General features: G+C 41.4%; 1 protein-coding gene and 1 long non-coding RNA gene across 12 annotated transcripts in view; one reads left to right on the forward strand and one right to left on the reverse strand.

Moving 5' to 3' along the window:
• Window positions 1-19,408, reverse strand: part of CADM1 (cell adhesion molecule 1) — a 181,729-nt gene that overhangs the window by 10,259 nt on the left and 152,062 nt on the right. For 3 of the 11 annotated variants that reach the window (XM_080568009.1, XM_080568005.1, XM_080568011.1), the window contains 3 exons: window positions 10,593-10,625; window positions 4,214-4,267; window positions 1,974-2,054 (listed from right to left, as the gene is read on the reverse strand). The exons of 2 other annotated variants lie outside the window; for them this stretch is intronic. In XM_080568009.1, coding sequence (XP_080424135.1) covers window positions 1,974-2,054; window positions 4,214-4,267; window positions 10,593-10,625 — 168 coding nt within the window. The remainder of the gene's footprint in view (window positions 1-1,973; window positions 2,055-4,213; window positions 4,268-10,592; window positions 10,626-19,408) is intronic. 6 more of the 11 variants (XM_080568012.1, XM_080568008.1, XM_080568014.1 and 3 more) reach the window with 3 other exon arrangements.
• On the forward strand, window positions 10,637-18,293 carry LOC308182809. The gene is made up of 2 exons (XR_013942098.1): window positions 10,637-10,785; window positions 10,875-18,293. It is a non-coding gene; the product is annotated as an uncharacterized lncRNA (long non-coding RNA).

Genomic DNA, 19,408 nt, shown 5'->3' on the forward strand with positions numbered 1-19,408 from the left:
CTGACTCTACTAGCTAGTATTTTAAATATCAATTACATAGGAGTTAAAAGCTTTGGACCTACAAGGAATGAATCACTTTATTGCTAAAGCCTGCGGAAGAGGTGAAAAACTCCCAAGTGACTTGACTTCAGTCTTACCAGCAGCACAGAAGGTCTGCAGGTCACCTCCAGCACAGAGCCAATCACTCACGTTTCCCAGTAGCACAATTTCTGCTATTATTATTGCTTTGAACAGTGTATCTCACTGTTTTCCCAGTGTGCTCCAGCATGGCTTCTGATTAAGGCTCCATTTCTTTAAATACCAGAGGCACGATGTAAGCAAGCTCCTGGAGATATAGCCTATCCCACTCTGACTCAGGAAACCGAGAATTTTGATCTCTTTCATTTTGTGACATTTTGGGGGGGTATCCCTGAACAGCTCTGAACTTGTTCTATGATTGTTTGTGCTATAAAAGCAGAAAATTGCTAGAGTTCTTCACCAACATATAGTATAGGCATTAATTTTGGCATATTTGGATTTATTGCTGTACTCCTACAAGAATGTCTCTTTTATTTCTTGGTGAAAATTAATTTCAAGCTACTGATGTAGCACAACATAGGTTGCGTTTGTGTGCACATATGTACATGTGTATACAACGTACATATAAATAGCTGCAGTGCTTCCTAGATGCAATATCTGCATCATGTTAGGGAAAAGAAAACCTAAATCAATTTCTTTCAAGAATTCCTAACTTATCAATTTTTTCTTCTTCCTGTTAAGTTTATGACACAATTAAAACACCAAAATGATGCAGGCTTCCACACTTCTCTACTGGTCATGATTTAGGTGCAATGACCTTAAGTCACTCGTGTGCTTCTGAAATGTTGATAAACCAACTACTCCTCTTTCCTAATAGGAAGAAAACTTAAAAGGAAGTTAGCAATAACATTTTGCCACTGAATTTTCTTTTGATGAATAGCTGGTTAATCCTTTTGTAGAATGGAATTTTTGACATCATGGAACATTACTAAAATTTGGGGTTGGCAGGCAGGGGTGCTGGTGGGCAGAGCAGCGGGAAGAACAGGCTGTCATTATTTCAGAAACACTTTAAAATCTTCATCTACAATCTGGGAGGACAGTAATCACTACCTGTATGACAGGACGAACAATAATATTATTCATTACTATAGTCCAGCATTAAGTGTGCTACCCCTACTCTAATTTATTGATGGACTGTTAAAGAGTAGTGTTAACCTGTTCATCGTATTGTAATTGAATTTTGTCTAATTTATGCTAGAGAAATTCAAGGAGTTCATCCTTCTTCAATCAATAAGCTCCTCTTCAGTGACCCATTTCAAGATCGCTTCATAAAAAATAATGCATTTTGTTTTAATAAATTTAATCACTATGACAGGTGCTCAATGTTTATTGGTTGTTTCTTCAGACTTCTCTCTGCTAGAAAATGGAGCCACACTTACAATCAATAGTAATTGATTAATCAGCATCCCCCTTGAACAAAGGTGCTAATCAGGTTTTGATTAGTTAATCAAACCAGATGTAAAGGCTACACAGGTCTTTCTTGATTGTTCAATGTTTTACAAGATGTGTATCAACACTGCTGAGCAAAACAAGAAGACCAGAATGCACCTGAGGGGACTGAAAATACTCAGGTATGGAATTAGATTAACTGGATTACTGCAATCATAGCACACAGCAGCATATGTATTTATATACGTGTTTGTGTGTGTATACATACATACACACCAGTACATAGCAGTTTGGACTGGTGATACACAGCACTGCAGGGAACGTCTCTGTAACACCACTAGGTTGAAAAAGCGCTGCAGTAGAGTAAGAAGTCAATCTGTGCTGCAGAAGTGCAAGACAAACTGTCTCTGCACTGTTCTTCTACGTTATGAACAAAAGGTCCGTGAGTGGTATGGACACACACAGCTCAACCAGCAAAAGTTAACACGACACTGGAAACTAGCTACCTGGATGCAAGGCAACAGACGCATTACTTAATTGTACAGTTGGCAGAGCCTCCGTTGAAGCATTTAGCAGGACACGAGTACCTGAAACGAACAGCACACTGAGCAAACACTGCAGCAGGACCGACACATTCAGTTTTACCACGTCTCAGCAGCGTGCCACCCCTCAGAGGGCTGAGCTGGAGCCTGGGCGCTGCAGGGCAGGCTCCAGTGCCCTGGGGGCAGAGGGGTCGGAGCCGATCCCGGAGTGGAGGTGGGAGGCAGCGCTTCACACGGAGAGCTGGCTCAGCACTCACCTGTGCTACCCGTCTGACAGCTCAAACTTGCTGACACCAGTCCACAAACGGGATCCTATGTCAGTTTCTCAGGAGTCTGGGCATGAGTTATGTGATGGAGGGCAGAGTTTTGGTCATAGCAGAGAACAGTGCAGGGCTGGTTCTCTATTTCCCAGTAATACTGGTAGGTTTGACTTGGTAGAGTCACCCTTTGGTCATACACAAACAACTTAGATAGCGACAAACGAAATTTTGAAATTCTTGGGAAAAAAAAAATCAGTCGTCAAAACTGATGCTCCAAAATGGGTGTATGTTAGTGCACAAAGGGTGCTCGCTCACCTGCTCAGTACAGCCAGCAGTTGTGCTTGCACTGCTTTGTGGACAATCTGAAGCAAATTTTGACTTATATTTAAGATTCACAAAAATAGAAAAGTTAAAGTATACTGTCAGAAAGACATACTAGCCATTCAACACATCCACAGCTTTCTGAAAAAAGAGAATGTGTCGCTGACTGCACTGCAAGGGTAACAGCAAAATTCAACAACGTCACCCCCCGCCGCCCCCCGCAGTCAGTACTGTCACTTCTCAATGGCATGCTACACTTAACTTGTGCTGCTACCAAAAGCTGAGAAAGATTCACTTAAGGGAAAGACAGGACTGCTAGCAGACACCCATTTTGAGGAATTCCTTTGTGGAATTGTTTCCCGTTCTTCTGTTCATTCACCAAAATGTGTATTTTCTTTAAAAAATACAAATAAAAAAATAAAGCTTATCAGAGCAAAACAGTTACTTTCCATCCACACAGTGATATTTAACAGACACCTAGTGCTTCTTACCTATGAGATCTGGCCCAGGCCTGCAACAATAATTATTAGTATTGCTCAGGTGTTAGAATACATATTGAATTAATCAATCATTTCTAACCTCTTGGCCAAAGCATACCTATAGTAGCTTGCAGGAAGAGATGCTGCTGGTTTGATTGGGTTAAAGCATTTTACGGAAAAAGATGAGGGCTCAGGGCTTTGCTTTCTGGTGTTAGTTTTCGTTCACTTCGTAAACCGCAAAAGGGAATAGCAGTGCTGGACCCAAACCCTCCTGGGCAAGGCTCTTTGCACGCCCCCCGAGGGCAGGGACCCTGCAGGGATGGGCAGTGGGCACCGGGTGGCTCCTGCCCGCAGCCTGCGTGTCTCCAGCCTCCTGCCCTCCCACGGGGAGCTGCAGAGATTGTCTGGGAAGCGGCAGCAAAAAAGAGGCTCATTTCCAAAAGCACTAAGGAAGTCTGTCAAATCACAAAGATCGGAGGTTTAGACTGTTATGACCCTTGTTTTTGAATATATCAATTGAATATATCAATTGCCCCAACTCACCCACCAAGGATGCTTTTACTTTTTCATCTGAATTCAAGCGAATTTGCAAGGACCAACTACAAAGATGGATTTATGCAACTTCCAGTTGCTTGTCGATAAAAAAGAGGTCCAAATCATTGTTTTTGTCTCAGCTAATAAAACAATCACCTCCTTTTGATCTCCCACGTGAAATTCCCCTTACAAGAATTTACCAAACAGCCTAGATGTAGACCTGGCTGCACTTGCTAAAGACAGTTTTGCACATTACAGCGTAGTTGAGTGTTTTACGAACAAAATTTCAACTCAACCATTCTCCAAATTAGTGTTACGAAAATTATTGCAAGCTACTGAGGACACAGTAGCTGGCACACAGCCTGAAAGGCGAACCCCACTGCTCTGAATGTGCCTCCCCCATTTTCACGTTTCACAACAGGGTGCCAATGCCCAAAAAAATGGGAGGGAAATCCCAACAGAAAACAGTGTAACTTCCACGTTGAAGGACTGTGTGCAATTAATTGCCACACCATAGCGACTATACAATGCAAAATGGCCAAGACGCAGAAATCAGTGGAACCAGTATCTACGTAGAAGAGCAGTGCTTTACCTAGGTGCTAGCCCTTACCTGAGAGATCCCCATAGTCCAGCTCCTCTGCGGAATTTGGCAACTGAGTAAAGCCTTACAAGTAAAAACAAACTCATTTTTCTTTGTATTTCTCAAGTGACAAAAACAACACACTTAAGAACTGAGGATGAATTTCTTGGGGGAAAAAATGAGTCAATCACTTGCCATCTTCTGCTGGTTTGAGCAGAGTAACTTGTATTTCAGAATTCCAATCATTTACTTTATTACTGACAGACTGGCAGAAACATTCCTCAGTCTACACTGTTAACACACGAAACATGTAGGTGAATCAAAATCACTCATTCATAACAGCATGCAGAAACCCCCAGACTCAGTCTTTTACTCATCAAATAGGGGCAATTTCCCAATTTATTCTCGTTTGATTTAGGTTATATATACACGTCAATGTAAATTTTTCTTCCAATTTTCCAGAGAAATTAAATATTTTTGGTAATGTTGACAAGCACAGCAATTTATAAATTAAAGAATATTGTGGATCACATTTCAAAACTGTAAGGCATCTGTACTTGCAGACTGCAGGCTGTACCTTTTGTAAAAAAAATAATAATCTGAAACTATTTTTTTAATTTCCTAAATTTAGTGCATTTCTGGAAAAAGTATCTGTCCTCAAAGCTGATAAAGCAGTTCGACAAGACAAACTCTTGTGACCACAAAAGGCAGACACAAAAGAGATGTTATCACTACTGGCCATTTGGAAAACTGTCAGCAAAAGCTTGAAGATTGATAAAAACCCAGATGTTTTGGGGGGGGAGAACTGAGAGCAGCAGCAATTCAGTGATCTGTTAATGCACTAAGTGGCAGCTAAATACACGCTCCGTGTTTGCCCAGTTTCTGTAAAATGGATCCAGTGAATGCTAACGGATGTCAATGTGAGTTCTGGGCTTATTTGCAGTACACGGTAAACCCTCTTCCAAGTAAAGACTGGCCAAAAAAACCACACCTAATGTAGCTTAAATATGCTCCTGAATAATGCTGGAGAACAGGTTCCTTGTGCTTACAGGGGGTTTGGAGCACAAAGAGAATTTACCTGCAAAATGCTGGCCTTGGAGGAACAGAAATACCCCCATCTCCTGTCTACTTTTTACATTTTGGGGAGGAGGTAGCAACAGGGGGCTAGAGACGCGTTTTTGCTAGGACAAAGGCTTTCATTTAAATAACAAAGATATTAATAATCAATGTGCAGACTTGTCTCCTATTGGAAAGCCATAAGCAATACATATATCTCATTAAAAACAAAACTCTTTTTCAGTGATGGTGTTTAAAATATGTCATCCAGAATCTACAATCTGAATTATCTTCTAAAGCGGGAAGCCATTTAGATTAATAGCTAGAAATTTGTTTTTGCACCACTATTGGATTTCAGGGAGTTTTTACGATAATATATAAAAAAATAATGACAGTTGACTCACAGAAGCATTGGACGTGCAAATCTGTGCTCTGCGGAACAGCCATTCAACTTTTCTTCCTCTAAAATTGCCCCTGTATAGTCTTCCCTTTCACTTACAAGGAACCACATTTTCTCAATAATGAAAAAGGGCAATGTTACATTTTTAATGAAGCAAAAAAATCTTTTTCAAAAGAAAATTTAACAATTCAACAATTCGTTTTCTACCTGCACCTGGTATACTTAAAAATACCACTGAACAGTATTAAAATGTGTTGTGAGGCATTTTAAATGTGGTAAATTACTTCTTGATTTTTCACATTAAACTTTCATATCAGCGATTAAAGTCCCTTCTTTTCATGTCTGATCAGAATGTATTCAAAGTCTGCTGCAACTTCTTTTAAATAAATGAAAGCTAACTTTTCACTCAGATACAATTTCCCTGTCAAATAATAAATCTTAAAAGTGTGCAACCAGCAAGCTGAGTTGCATATCCTGAAGCCTGATACAGGTGTTTAGAAAATTAAATGAACACACCATTTATTTACAGGTTTATTGACAGAGTAATGCTTTGAACTTCTTCATAGGTTACCTCCACTTTTTAAGCAAAATATAATTTATCCTTTGTAACAAACTGTAAATAACCAATTACAGATTCCGTTTTATGTTGCACATTCTACAAGGCTGAACAGAAATCTTAACATGTGCACAGATCTTTGTGATGTTTTATTCAATTGCCCAAAGGATTAGGTCTGGAAAATATATTTATAAATGTATTTACTATTAGTTGCACTTTTAAGTAGGGCATTTTTAAAAAGGAAAAAAGGCAGTTGGACAGACAGAGCTGCTTGATAATGCTAATGCAGAAAGCACTGAGGCTTTTTTTTCCTTGTATGTTGTTTAATTTGGCAAGATTTGGAAGCTGACTAGTGCTCTGGCATGGCTGAGCTTTCGGCTTCAGACTCATTTTCAGAGACTGAGCACAACTGGAAAAAACAACAAGAGCTTAACACAGAAGTGTTAAATATTTGTTTACAAAACCTTGCTAAGATCAAAAATTCATATCAGCCTTCAGGAAGTATTTCCAGCTTAGAAAATAATTTATCTGCTCTATTATGGACAACGTATTTTCTTGCAACTCTTCACTCTTGTTTGGGATGTTTTCGTAATATTGAACCTTCACTCCAGACTTCCTGCTTTGCCAGCTTCAGAAGAGATTTTTTACACCCTACCTTCTAATTCATGTTAGCAGAAGTTCTGCCTATCCTAAAACAGCAGCACCTTCCTTCTGCCTCAGGAAGGGAGCTGAAGGCAGCTCGGGGCACCCCCGGTACGGAGCCAGAGCCTGCTGCTGGGAGAATCGCCAGCTGCTGGTCCCTTTGGTGTATGCACCCAGGTGCCCAAAGACATACATGCATAACACATGTAGCAGACGTAACGCATGGCAATGGGCATTGTCCATGTGATTTAAAAATCATTAAGAAGCTTGTTTAAGCTCTTAGCTTACCATAGGGTGGGGTCAAAATTTTGGGGGAGAAACATAAAATTTGTTACTTTTGCTGTAGCAAAAGAACATCGTGTATGAGGTCATGGCTGTTTTTACATATTCTACTGGTACAGGAGGCAAAAAGCGAGCTTGGTAATCTCACACAAAAACTTTCTCAGATGGCAGCAACCCTGCAAGGCCGTGTTCCTTAGAAAGCTGTGGAGCCAGCACATTTAAGAAATCAAAAATTTGCATTTTGATTTTTAGGGGGAGGAGGGGTACAGGAGAGAAGAAAGGGAATGGGAAAAAACGTTTTCCAAGTTCAGTGGTGGCAGACTTCCGGAGCCAGTGCTGCCACAGCTGCACCAACGTGTGCCCTCATTTTGACTGCGTGCAGGCAGGGAACTGCGATTTCAAAATGCACCAGTGCTTCAGCCCCACTGGCTCCCTGACACATGAAGTGCAAAAGAGAAGGGAAGGAGGGTTTAAGTTCAGTAAACCCAGTGTAGTGCAGTGCAGCAGAAGCACAAGCCTTCCTGCCGGCCATGACCATGCTGTTATTGGAGTTCTGGCAATGAACAGTGCAGAGAAAGGAGACAGTGCATCAGAAAATTTACAGTTAAACTCTCATTTTTAAACAAAAGAGTTAACAATGTTCGTGCTTTAAGTCACTCATGCATTGCTGCTGTTAACTCCATTCCATAAGAAAACAGGAATGGCAGGGGTTTTGCTACCGCTTTTACATGCATACACATACAGGACTCCTTTTCCCCCCAGTCCTCTAGGATACACTCCAAAAAATTAAATTACTCAAAAATCCTTTCCCCGATTGAAGTATTGTGCTGGTTCCACACTAGCCTTACATTTCATTTTCTTTACTATCAATCTCTTTTTTTAGGTTTGGTTTGTTGGTTGTTTTTTTGTTTGTTTTGGTTTATTATTTTTTCTTCCCCCAATTCATTTGAAATCGTTTTTGGAGAAAATCCATTTGGCTTTAGTTCATGCCCATGCATTTCTAGTCATTCACATACATGCTCACTCCGATTGGACATTGGTAAGAACAAATGGCCAACGTACATAAACACCTGGTATACTCCATACACACTCCAGCAATACAAGCTTGGAAAGAAACCCCAGAGTCTTCGCAGGAAAAGAACCCAAGAGGGCAAACACAGTGGAGTTCAGTACAAAACAGGTTGATTTTTAAGGCAGAAAAGTCTGTCAAAACTAATTTGACTAGGTTTACTTGTCATTTCAGTTGTCAATCTTACTGCAGCTGCACTCCTCCCCCACAGAGGTTAAAATATTCAGAGGCCTTCCTCGAATTAAAAACATGCTTTCTATGGCTTTCCCTGACACAAAGATGGAGAGACTCCACGAGATGGAAACCATCAGGAATTGCACTGAAGAATCAGGCCAGGGCGACGTGGCTGCGATGCTGTGTCTCCCTGTCTGGTGCAAGAGCTTCCCGGCCTGACCTCAGGGAGAACCAGATTCTCGTGGGCTTTTCCCCAGAGCAGCCCCAGTTATCCACAGATTAAGGGGACTTGTGTGTCAGAAAAGGCTTCCCAAGACATACAGAAACGATGTCGGAAGTCAGGCTAATATCAAAACCGTCCGACCCTTCCCACGTTTAGGAATCAACCCCTGTACATGTGGATTTCTAGTGCTGAAAAAAAAACAGAAAGATGTGAATTTGTACTATTTTCTGATAGCACAGTCCTTTTTGTTATTTTGCCTGAATGTTCTACCTTTTCTTAGCAAATCCTGGCACCAAATGCACGGTTATCTCAGCTGAACTGAAGTACTGCGGTGGTGAGCACCCTGTGCCCACAGCGCCCACCTTTCAGCATGGCACTGCAAGGGCTGGCCAAAAGCTGATGGAAGAAACCCCCCCCGTGTGGCCCCTGCGGGGCTGGGAAGAGCAACTCAAGCTGATTCAACTGACAGGATTTTGGTAGCACAGCAGGATCTCAGGGGCTTCTCAACCTCCACTACTGGGGTAAGTGCTTTAGTAGATCAACCACCTCTAATTTCTATTGCCATGGAAAACAGCCTCACCTACATGAAAAAAGCTAAATTGTTTATCTATATTTTCCTGTAACATCAATTACCTAAAGCTAACAGGTCCTTTTTTTAAGTTGTTATTTAATTCAGCTATGGTACCATGTTCATTGTCTTTCACTGCCTTTAAAGCCTTCAGGACTTTCCCCAGGGGTGATGATTGGGTGATTAACGTTTTTGCCTTCATCTGACTTTCACAGGCATTAGTGTGGAGTGTGATGAGATGTCACTTGGGACTTTTATTACCTTGCCATGACTTCCATGGCAGTAGCTACAAACTTACTGATGTTGAATCTTGACATTATACAAAACGCATATGGGGAGATCAGCAATGTATAGAAAACAGAAGTATGTCTGAATGCCTTGAAGTTCTACATAAAGTGGAAAAATGCATCCATGTAGGTAAACTGGAAGAAGAACTGCTTTTCCCTCCATTTGGTAGCGGCAGTGCTGTTTAACCCCAACTTTACTCAGTCCTACCTCTGCCTATTTTACCAAAGCTGTGCTTTGTTGGGAGAAAGCAAGAAAAAAAATATAGTTCAGCACTACAGACTTCTGGCTTATATAATTTCATATCAGTAAGAAAAACAGTTGAATTATCAAACTTAAAAAAACTAAAATAGCAAACTCAAACACGGATTAGTCTTAATTAGAATTGTCAGAGGTTTTGGTTCTTCAGCTGAAAAGCAAGCTTGTGCCAAAAAACTGTATGCTCAACTTTCAGCCTGAAGTGACTATTTAAGCTTGCTTTAAAAATGTAGGAAGCTAAGGAAGCTGTCAAGCTGTTAGCTAGACTTCCTTGAGCAGATGAGAAGGGTTAGTTTGCTAGACTGCTATGCTGATAAGAAAGTGTTGCTATTTGTTTTTAAAATCTCCTTCTGCAGTGTAATAATGAAAACTTCCCTTCTGACCCCTCCAAGGCAAGGGGCTTGTCTGCCAAACTCCCGCAGAATACCAAGCATGCCACTTGACTCTGGTGCACCTGCTGGAGGCCACCTCTTATAAACTTGAATTAAAAAAAAATGCTGAAAATTTCATGCATCTCTTAAAAAATTAAATTTGAATTCGTATTTTCAAAAGACAGATTTCTTTTTAATGTTTGAAATGATTACCCCAGTAATCGAGATTGCTGAATAAATTATTTGCTTCCTTTGCGCTCCTCTTACACGTGTCTCATTTCTCCTGGATTTTGGGAATCGGTGCTGGCCTGGAACCACAATAACTGGCTATGAAACTCACAACTGAAATGACAAGACTAGACAGACTTTCAAGTCTTAAAAACTATGTTATATTTATGAGATCAGTCCACTTGAAACATGGTTTTCCCTTGAAGACTACGTTTTCCTTTTTTTCTTCCCCTTCCCAGGCTTGTCTTGCCACTCAGCAGTGCTGAGAAATAAGATAAACAGGAATGTGATACCAACCGTGAACTGCTGGTTCTGTCGTCGCCGTTGTGTCTACACACGGGAACAGAGGATTGGAGGAAGGGAAGAAACAGGAGGAACAGCATGCAAAAAAAGGGAAAATGGAAAAAATGGAACAGATAATATATGAGCAAGCTTTCAAAGAACATTGCGTGACAAGCAATAATAAAATGAAAGGCAAAAAGCATCTGAAGTGAGTTGCACTGTTTAGAAGACATGCCTCGAGTTCAAAAGCTATGAGCCTGAGGAAAACAGTAAATTTTTATTTTTTTTTTTCTCCAGGACCTTGCCAGAACAATTACTGGTGGTTGCAAAGTCATGGGAACATGAGATGGGGAGAACACCAACACCAACTCTTCTGTTGGTAAGTACCAAAACAGAAGCTCAGGACCAGCACACAGAGCTCCAGCACACAGAGCTGATGCTTAGAAAATATTTTTGTTTTTACACATTCAAACATTGCCTTCACCAAAACGCTCCCTCCAGCATCCAGTCTAGGTACCTGATCACCTGGCAGGACACAGTGAACGAATCTGGTTTCAGTTTCTTCTCCTTCACAGTGTAACCCCTGAGTCCAGACCATTTGTAGAGTCGGCAAACAAATGATAAATCTCATTGCACGCTAACTGCATACATGGCCTTTTTGCCTTCCTTACGCTGAACCACACGCCCACAAGGTGCATCTCTTTCCAGTGTAAAAAAAGTTGTTCTGGAACGGACAAATGCAAGTAGATATTCCCAGTCCCTCTGATGTGAAACATGTCCTGAATTCTGGAGCTGAGTTTCACTGGGTCACACCCTCAAACTTTTTTTTTTTTTGTGGTCAACAGTTATTTATATTATATTAATTTTTTGGGGGGTGGTTGTTGGTACGAAGCTGACTTTACTCCATTGACATTGCAAGCCACGGTAAATTTCTTGGAGTTGCCAACTCAGTTTCATCTCTTCAAAGGTGTTTGGAATGCGCAACTCTACAGACTGACCCAAAGTCACAGTCTTTTCTAGACAACTCCATTCTGACAGTGCACTATGCTATTTCAGATACCATTGGGTCTGAATCACACGTCATTCATGTTATTTAGAGTCCCATTATTTAGATAATGAGAAACTCAACTCTCATCTGGTTCTACATATCCTCCTCCTGTTTGCTAGGACCTATCAGTTGCTCTTATTAGACAGACTTGTTGGCTGCTTGCTCTAATAGTCTGGCTCTTCAGAATATAACCATAACTTTGTGAATACCTATCAACACTCTTAAACTGACAATAAAGCCCAGATGTGGTAATTCACAGCAAAGACAGGGCTTCACAGAACTCTGCTTGGTTTGATGCAGGCAATGTTTAAATGAAGCGCTCTACCGCATGCTTTGCGAACTAGCCTGGAACTTCAGTTTTGTAGCAACAATGGACAATTCACATTGGTGTTTCTGCTAATTAACTGCTGTCTGGAGAACCCTAGGAAGGGTAGCCTTCCTGCACATTCAGAAAAAGCAGTGGAAAAGTGAGGACCCATTCCTTTTTAATTTAGCTGAGGACAGCCCTAGTCTGGTTTTCTGAAGCACCAATGAGGACAAGAATCATACAAGGAATACACAATGCTTACAGATACAAGGTCTACATGCTTTAATTATAAAAGCAAAACAAATAAACCCTGCACAATTTAACAAACTACACCAAAATTTGCATAACAGATTATCAAGCTGTCATTAGCCTGTTTCCACTGCCAACATATACTGTTCTCATCTTGGCAATCAAATCTAACACACACTTAAATATGCTAGCATTTGTTCTCCTGCTGGGAACTCTGGTGGAGGCTGCAAGGGAAGCCTTCCAAAGCACAGATGAGAACAAGACTGGGACTCTTCTTTGTTTCTGAGTAGCAATCCTCAAATAATGCCTCATTTTAACCAAGCAAATGGTGAAGGGGAAAATGGTGGTGAAGGTGAGGGGGGAAGTTGTGTTTAGAAAGGATTATAAAACTGAGTATTAATTCCTGAGATAGCATCTTGGCATCTATAAATAGTCTCAATTTACTGTCTTCCTGAAATAAAAAAAAAGTTATGTCAGCTTTTACACTAAATAGAAAATCTGCTGAAAGCAAACTCGTATTCACGTGCTGGAAGAGATATTAGTCAAGAAACAGTGCAAACTGGACAGTGCATCTCGCTTCCCCATCTGGGGACAGAGACCAACAGGTTACAAAAAATAAAGTTCTCAAGCAGTTGTAAGTGCGAACAAATATCCAAGTCAAACAACATGTTGGCTGCAGCTGGAATGACAAAGTTATGATTAGCAAATGGTTTGGATGATTGCAATAGGAAACACAGACCAGTTAAAGTTTAGAATGAATTGTCTGGAAGTCCAGTTCAATCCCAGAGTCTTCTTTGAGAACGATTGTAAATACACAGTGCTCCAAAGAGGAATAATCTCACATTAAAATAAAGCAGAGGATACACTCCAACACACACACACTACTACAGCAGTTGCATTACAAAGGAGAGAAAAATTGCCATCATTGCTTTGGTATGAAATTAATGAATATATGTAGAACTGTGCATGCGCCAAGCTCCATCGCTGTTCTGCCTTATGTAAGAAGGAATATCCCAGGCCCTGCAATGTTGCTGCTAAGACAACCCAGAATTTTAAGACAGATTGGCTAACTTTAAACCTTTTTTTTTTTTTTTTTTTTTTTAGAAAAGGATCTTTATATGCCAGACCAGACATACAGAACTCCGGTGATCAGACTTCTGCCCCAGACCCTAGATGAAAAATCATCTCTCCTCTCCTCATGTATGGAGTGACAAGGAAGTACCTGATATGCTTCTGACTTAACACAGGTTTAGCAAAGCCAGTGAAAGACTTTGCCATCACCAAAAAGCACCGTTCTGGTTGTGAGTGACAGGTGTGAACTGCAGTCACACAGTCGCACAAAGCTGATGCATATCATTTCAAATGAGTTGGTGCTGAACCAGGGCTGTTTTACAAGATGTGGCCAAGCAGAGAGGATGAAGAAAAGCAGAGAAACAAAGAAGTTCCATGTGGCACTTTTGACCTTAAGATGAAGATGAAACAGACAAGGCTTCTTTTCCTGATTTCAATCAGGAATACTCAACAAAAGTTGCTCTATGTAGAAGTATAACCAATGTAACGGTCTTTCAAAATCTACCTGTATGTAAGTTCACTAGAGGACTGATTCATAATTAAACAGGGGAGCCAAAATAGAACTACTGGCCTCCATAAAGCTCCACTTTTCACTTAATAATGATTTCTTTTTAGTATCATTGGTAAGAACAGACTTTACTGTGGCCAGCTCTTGAACGAGGAGAGTCACATACACTGTGCTGTGATACAGATGGTGGCATCTGCCAAACAAGAAAACTCGGGCAACACCCAACTTTTACGCATTCACCGCTTTGTTAAGTAGCTACACAGCCACACACACACACGTATCTGCATGCATTTATGAAATTACTGCACAAAAGCATCTGGGCAACATTTAATTGAGTTACAAGCTCCACTGTTATGCCTTCTAATTTTTTCAAATGGATTGTCTCCAACTTAAAACTGTTGGCTGAGTGTGACAGACTGGGCCTTTAAACCAGTCTGTAATTAGTCCACAGCCTTGAACAGAATGAGCACGATGGAGAAAATTAAAACCCTAGTAGCTAAATTAAATGCACAAACTTGAATGCTTATTTTCTTTCTTCAATTGAACTGCAGTGCTACAGCCTTAGAGAAATACACTGATACATTGGAGCTTAACAACACACAGCTATTGCAAAGAGCATTACAGCAGCACCTAATCAAAATAACGGCAAAACACACATTTCATATAAAGCTTTTTTTTTTTTTTTTTACCACTTTCAATAGATATTAATAAGTATGAATATCTATTTGATAACTTGACCACTGACTTATGGAGCTCTTGTTCTTTCTGATTTTCTAGACTACTTCAGATTTAGTTACCAGGACAAGCACAGATCCCTTCACAGTACTGTTTTCACAGCAACCTTAGGTATCAGTGTTCTGTACTATAAACAGAAGATTTCTGCTTTATTTCAAACCTTCAAGGCAAATAAAAAAAACCCCTATGCAAATCCTCCTAATTTCCACTGACCTGTAACACCTGTTAGACATTAACAGTCGTGTTACCTTTCAGCTACGTTGTGACACAGTTGTCTGAGGGGCAAAAGAGCTTAAAAATCCCCACAAAGTGAAAAACCACGGCAGTCCTTCCTGTCTCCAAATATTCCTCAGAAGGATGGATGAAAATGTACTGTGCATTATGATCCTATATGACGGACCTCTGTAAAGCGATTCCAGCTTGTGCTGAAAGCTTTTGTATATGGGCATGTTGCAATGCACCCCAGAGACAATTTGATTTGCAGAGCAGATGTTTCACAAAAATAATCACAATCTGTATGGAAGCTGTGTGTGACAAGAACAAAAATATTCCTAAATCAGTGCTGCAGCTCAGGCTATGCCTCCCTATGTTTTTCCAGCAAGCTCTAAAAGAATTTTGTTTTTTATTTAAATCCTGACCTCCTGAATATAGTGCAAAGGACCTTTACAGACCCAGCTGCAACTTCATCCAGTGGCCAACACCAACTTATTCAGGCTCAGGCATTCACCCACGCCGCCCTGCTGGCACTGGCCTGGCAGCACCTTGTGTCCAGAAAGCTGGCCCACCACGCTGCGGCATACGAAACCTGTGCAAACGTTTCCCCTGTCTGTACTCCACCCATTCTCAGCTCAAGGTGTCCCAGGGGATGGGGTGTCCTGTGCATGGCTCCCTCCTGCCCTCGCTTTCCCGAAGATACAAGTTTTCGGCAGGACACAAGGATGGTTTCTGCATCGCTTTCACTGCATTATCACTCGTAACACCAGGCGTGACAGTACTATGTCTGCTACTGACTGTAAGAGGTACCAGAAGACTGGATTTTATTTTATTTTTAACAGGCCTGTGAGTTATTCTCTCTTCCTTTATTCCTTTTAATGTGGTCACATACCGGATGAAAATGTCAGAAGAGTGCAGTATCATCTGTAAATTAACTTGACATTTTACCAGGGACATGCAGAAGCTTCAGCTAAAAGCAAAAGCTAAGCAATAAATAATTTGGGGAAGCAAATCACCACACCAAGTCTCCATGCAGCCAGCCCCAGGAGGCAGGCGGCACCTGGCCCCACACGAGTCTCCCCCTGGGGCTGCCGGCACCACAACTGCTCTGAACAGGGCAGGGGCGAAAGCACCCAAGGAGGACGTGTGCGGCCCGCACAGCCAGGCTGGAGCTGACCACAACCATCCTTTTAATCTGACAGGGGAACAGACACGCTTGCTATTTACGATGAAACTCTATGTGAACACCACCACCAGAAACAAACACAAGCAACCATACCTGATCAGATATAAAGCCTGCGATGCTGCTAGTGCACATCTACTTCAGTAATCCCCACGTTGCCTCTTCACCTCCTACAAACCTGCTACAAGGTAATTTGAGCAAAGAATGGCTTTTATTGCATTCTTCCCACCCACTACCTTTTTGGATTAGTGTTGGAATAAATCCCATACAACTGTAGTTTTTCCACACAACCAGATGTAATCAGAAAATAAAAAAACTTCTGCTAAGGATAAAATAATCATTATCCTCATTTTAAAGAAGTTTTCTGGCATGTGAATTCATGACCTGAAAATGTCACACCATTTCTTTTTCAATAATTTAAGATTTCTATATATTATTACTTCTTAGGTAGCTAATATGGTATGAAAACGTGTTTTTTATATGGACCATACAGAGCTGGCATCTACACAGCCTTTGTCAAGTAGACACAAAGGATCTCCACCCTCATTCACTTCCAGTAGGGTAATGCATGGCCCCCATGGGCAAAAAGGAGAGCTCAGCCAATACATGAGACTTGTTAAGATGCAACATTCAGATTCAGGATCACTTAACAGTTCCTGTTGTGGACCTTGCTGACTTTAGAACAGCTTCGAGAGAAACTGAACTTGCTTGGGCCTGCTTACAAAAAAAACCCACCATCCTGGAGGAACTTGTAGTGTTTTGACAGCACGAGCTCAGTGCTTTTCAGTGGATCTCATCAGGGGGCACGAGCATTCTTGGGAATTTTTAAACCAGAACCACTGCCTGCAATGCCTCAGCCCCCTGAACACGCACACCTGTTACTGCATATTCTAAGGGATATTTGGTTTTAAAATAGGGTTTAAAACTGCACTAAAGACATGCAATAGTCACATCTGCCAACTTGGCACTGTTGCAAGATGGACAGCCCGGGCTTCACAGAATCAATAGCACCCAATGCAAGGCTTGAAATACTGGTAACGTGCATGCATGTTGCACCCTCAGGTCTCCACTAGAACGGTTGCCAAGACACCTGCAAGATCTAGAGAAAGTGTGACAAATGCAAATTTGGATGTACAGGTAATTCTGTAGATCCTGGGGTGTGGAAGTGTATGTGCTAGGCAAGTCCAGAAGGCAGCAAGAGTGTTTGAAATGGCAGGCTAAAACACCCCATTCTTCCTTATGCCAAAGATGAGGGCTTGGTTATTATCAAGAACCTTTATCTCCCAGGAAACAACAGCTGTCCAAAACCACTATTTCAAGTAACAACTCGGGGGGTAATTCAAATTATGCAGTTTGCTCTGCTGTATCATATTGTACATCTTAATGAACAAAGCCACAAGGACAATTTGAACTGATAAAAAAGGGCTTGCCGGTGATAACAGCTGAAACACCAAAGGATGGTCAGAATATCAATGCAGTTGGAGGATATACTAAAAAGATCAAAATGTCACGCAGGAAATCTTTTCAAGCACCTACACTGAAGCAAAGCAACAGTGACAGAGGAAAAGCTTTAAAGGTCGTGCTGTTTTGGAAACTTCACCGCTGTTCAGCTTTTCCTTCTCCTGGAAGAAAGAAGTATGTTAGCTTTTCAGAGTTTAGCTGTGATCTTCCCCCAAACCTCCGTGCCACAATACTACTTTATCAGCTCAGCATGCCTTTGCAGGTCAAGTCTACAGCAGCGCTGGTACAGCATTTTGATTTGTCAAGCAACAGCAGCTGCTAAAGGCACCCTGTGCTCTACACAGTGACTTCAGGGGGCTAGGGAGGGATTGTGAGCACAGCCCGGAGCTCACTGCACCCCCAAGGCTGGGGAATAATGACCACGTTACATCATATACCTACACGTTGCATTACTTGCCCTCTCCTGTTTGCTGCACCTATTGCTCTGGCTTGTATTTGCTGAACAGTGTCTATCATCACTCAGAGATAAACTCTCTGAGGCAGAATTGCATTTCCCTGTCATGTCTGAACACAGTTAGAATAGAAATACTGTATGTAAGCAAGTACAAAAGATGTCTGTTGTTGGAAGCTGCTCGAAATGAGTAACTTACCATGCATGTGGAGTAGCAAATGTAGCCCTTTGAGATTGTTCTGTTAGATAACTTGTTCTGGCTTCATTTTTCCCTGCTAAAGCTATCTCCAATAACTCAAAAAGAATAATTCCAATAAAATTTTCTATGGGCATCTAAAAACACGAGCTTTGGACATAAGAATTTGTTTCAGTGCAGGTCTCTTCCCTCCATTCCTCCTCCCCCCTCCCCCTTTTTTTTCCTGATTAAATCAAAAATTTGTTTTTCAAAACTAGTCTGTGGCTTCAGGGGACACAAACTAGGCCAGAATTATACCAGAAATGGGGAGTGGATGGGTGGGGAGACAATGCTGAAAGAACATAGATTTAAAACTCTCCTCATCCTAAGCAGATGTTTTTAACCTGGCTGGAAGATTACTCGCACCTTGCCTGCTGGCGGAAACAAAAAACGCTCCCATCTGCTAACAAAGCCATTACGCCACAGTAGAATATTTCAACAGTTTGGTGATGACAGGAATTAAGTTATCAATTGTCTCTTGAGGCTTTAAAAAGTGTTTCAACACTGCTATGCTATGTAATTCTAAAGATTATGTTAATTTGACCTGATTTTTTTCATCTACAAAATCTCCTACCTATTGAGAGAAGTACATTTCCAGGCTTCGTACCGCCTGGCCGTAGAAGCCCGCATGACCAGCAGCAGCTACTAACGTTCAGTGCAGGCTGGAAGCAGGAGTTAATTTTGCCACCCGTTCATCAGACCTGGCCACCCAGCCACACACGGCGGGCTGCCTGCTGCCTGCAGGAGCTCTGACCAAAGTGCCCAGCTGTGTGACCTTTAATCCGGGGCAGGAGGAGCATACATTACACCCCACCAGTGCAGCTTTCAGCGTAAGATAAATACAGCCACAGCTGCCTGCCAAAGATGCAGTAACATCCAAAGACGGGGATTTTAGAAAGTTGTCCTGGCATACTGGTTTGGTGACTACTAAAAAGGTAAAATTCTTCACAGCATTATCCACTTCGCTGGAGTTCAGGCACGTCACTTGGTTAATACGTACAGAAAACATACATATGCACGTTTATGCACAAAGAAGTGAGGCTAAATGTTAACTCTTCTCTGTGAGAAATGCTATTAACTTGTGGGCAGAACACGTGAGGGCACATTTTAAGAAGGTTCAGCATTGCAACAGTGTCAGGAAAGAATACAGAAATCTCTCTTATCAGCTTCTTGTTAGCAAATCTTCTTCCTACATACCACAAGCACTAACTGCTGGTATCAATGAATAATTGTAGATGTTCATTACATTTCTTGTAATAGCCTTGTCAGTAGTTCAAAACCAATACTGAAATTCATCAAGGAGGTGACTGAACCTGTCCAGGTTTTGCCAACAGGAGGTCAGCAAGCTTGTAGATTCTCCATCATTGCAA

Source organism: Anser brachyrhynchus (assembly GCF_964034855.1).
Source record: "Anser brachyrhynchus genome assembly, chromosome: 25".
NCBI lineage: Eukaryota > Metazoa > Chordata > Aves > Anseriformes > Anatidae > Anser > Anser brachyrhynchus.